Source organism: Uncinocarpus reesii, genomic scaffold, assembly GCF_000003515.1.
Source record: "Uncinocarpus reesii 1704 scaffold_1 genomic scaffold, whole genome shotgun sequence".
Taxonomy (NCBI): domain Eukaryota; kingdom Fungi; phylum Ascomycota; class Eurotiomycetes; order Onygenales; family Onygenaceae; genus Uncinocarpus; species Uncinocarpus reesii.
In genome coordinates this window covers 2,612,608-2,615,367 of record NW_003052500.1, presented here as the reverse complement: position 1 = coordinate 2,615,367, position 2,760 = coordinate 2,612,608, and the positions used below count along the sequence as shown (strand labels likewise).

The 2,760-nt window shown below is 45.8% G+C and overlaps 1 protein-coding gene across 1 annotated transcript; it reads right to left on the bottom strand.

The window, feature by feature from the left end:
• Positions 1-337: 337 nt before the first annotated feature.
• Positions 338-1,395, bottom strand: UREG_01082 (uncharacterized protein; the record flags this gene model as incomplete). Its single annotated transcript, XM_002541520.1, has 2 exons — positions 338-343; positions 400-1,395. 2 exons carry the CDS (start codon positions 1,393-1,395, stop codon positions 338-340), a joined length of 1,002 nt encoding a protein of 333 aa, XP_002541566.1.
• Between the last annotated feature and the right edge of the window lie 1,365 nt (positions 1,396-2,760).

Below are 2,760 nucleotides of genomic sequence, written 5' to 3'. Positions count from 1 at the left end.
TTCGCTTTCTTTGCCTACGCGGACAGCCGGCTGCTTGCATTTATTAGTTGACATCTCCTTCAACGGAGCCTTCCTTTGTTTTGACCAGTCCTTATCCATCCAGCCTCTACTCGAGGCCCGCAACTCCTCGAGACTCATCTCATATGTTGGATTCTCTGGATCAGGATAGACGGCGGCAAGATTGACAAAAACTCGTTCGACCTTTCCCGTCCGGGCATTGACTCTTTCTTTCTGGTTCTGTGTAGGATTTTCAGAGGTAATAGATTCAGAGTTATTTGATATTGAATTCTGAAGTACAACGAAAAAGGAAAACGCCAGAGGGGTTCCATGCCAGCAATTAGTCCTGTGACCGTAAATATGAGGATCATATGTAGAATCAGAATAGAATGTGCAGCTTACCGGATCCCTGAATACCGCCATCTTTTGTGTCGGGTTTGCTTTCTTTCCAGCTTTCAGTGTTTCACCAGCCCATGGTCGCGGTTCGATTATATTTTCCTTTTTCCTTTCCTGGATCGATCCAATGTTATCCCACCCCTTTGTCCGGCCCGTTACAGGGCTTTGTTCGGGAGCACCAGCTTCTGCGTCGTTAAAGATCGCCATTTTCTGCTTCCCACTCTTAGGTTTCGCCCCGCTTCCAACGCCTCCTCTAGCTCTTCTCGCTTCTTGTGGATTTTCTGTCGGCGGTCTTGCGGTCGCAAAAGGATCAACCTTGGCTACCAGCGCAGGCCGAACAGTAGGCAGGGCCGGCGACGACGGTTCATCCAAAGTTCTCGGCTGTTGTTCCATTCTCTTCTGAAAATCCCCAAACTTCCGCAATAACCTTTCCATTGGCCGCGCCTCTCGTTCCAAACCCATCTTGTACACCTCCTCCGCTTGAGCAAAACGTCCGGCGCCCTCAAGCCAGCCTGCAAACTCTTCGTAAAACAAAGCTAGACCTTGGCCAACCTCATGACGGGATAAAAACGCAAACGTTTCCCGTGGGGAATCTGAGAATAACCGTATGTAGTGCAGCCATAGGCGTAAATACCGCGGGTCGTTCTTATAATGACTTGACGAAAGAAATGCCCTCGTAGCTCGCTCCAGTAACGGGAGCAAGCCAGATTTTGTGGTCGCTTGTGCCGATGGGTAAGCGTCAAGGGTCCATTTGACATATCGGTCGAACACGTCGAGGGGGTCATCCGATTCGTTGATGGTTTCGAGTTCTTTTTCGTACTCTTTTCGCACCGCGTCGTTTACGGATTGTGTATCATCGAGGCTGGGTGATGAGTACTTGCCACTGAGGGGAGAGAATGCCGCTACCAAGGCCTTTGCTGATCTGCCGCTGGGCAAGGACTGGATATTCTCCTTTTGTGTCTCGATCAAGTCGAAATTGATCAAGTCCCCGGAGCCCGCCATGGTATAATTCGAAAAGAAGAAGAAAAAGCAGAGCACAAACCTATCCTGCTCCTAAAAAACTAGTATGAGTAGACAGGGAACTCCAGTGCTTCAAATGGGTATCACGGTTGCGGAGAATGACGAGCGTCGCGATAAAACTTGTTGTTGGGGATTGTTGACCTCTGAGGACGTTGCCATGGAAACGCCTGTCTTGGCGCTTGCTTGGCGCTGAGTATCAGAACGACCACTCGGTCTATGAGATACCAAGCAAAGCAACTACTTGGATAAAGGAGCTCGATGTTCGCCCGTGGCTTCCAATCCGATCCAGATTTGGTCGACCACGAGCAACGATCGTTCGTTCGAAAGATAGGGCGATTTGTAATGCAAGAGATCTCTACATCATAGTTTCATATAGCCGCTGGTTACCCTAATGCATTTGAGTCAATGGTACCAATTATAAGATCTACTCATCCCCTTACGGATTACTACATTCATGCACACTTGAAAAGCTAGTCAGTAGAAGTAATATATCAATTCATCCCTCATATGATAACAAGTTCCTCATCAAAACATCATCAGCCATTTTGGCTATAAGAAAAAAAAAAAGGACAAAGAAGAAAGATTGTCACAAAAATCGACAAAAAGAAAAAGCTTGATAGCGGATAAAGAGTAAATAAAGGGGGTAAAACACCAAAGGGTAGTCTTCGATCAGAATCAAGCGCGTATTCTATGGCTTTTGTGTTTTCTGTCAAAAAAAGAAAAAGGTGGTAGAAAGGCAAAAAGAAACAACAACAGTCATCTCATCAGTCGTATCAGTCATAAGAGGAACTAAAATAGTCAGACCAAAAAAGAAAAAAGAATACGTAGTAAGGTAACAAAAGGGCAATCAAGAGTAATAATGTTGATATCCAGTGGATTAGGTACTGTACTGTGCTCCATAGAATGCCTAGGATTGCTTTTCTGGGACCTGAGTTGGGGGAGGAAGTTAAGAAATGGTGAAAAGAATGGATAAGAGTGAAAGAAATGAGAGTGTGTCTGTTAGGGAATGTCAGAGTGTTCGGTTGGACAAGGAACAAAGAGCAAATGGTTTTGTATGGCCGCTCTTGAGGTTAACCGTTGATTCAAGGTTAGGTCGAGCCAATAGTATATTGAGCTCTTCAAAATGCTTGCCTCAAGAGTTTGTTATGGTATCAAGGAGTAGCGGAGTAAAGTCTGGTAAAAAATTTTAATCAGGCGCAACGGACAACTAGTGTGTGCCGTTCGAGGTAACTCACTGCGCCGAAATAGTGCGTTGCATCGTCATTCGTTGAATAGCTACTGGAGGTCGATTTCATGCTCCTCGTCGTGTATGGGTTCATCTTGATCGATAAACGAAATGGTAAAGAA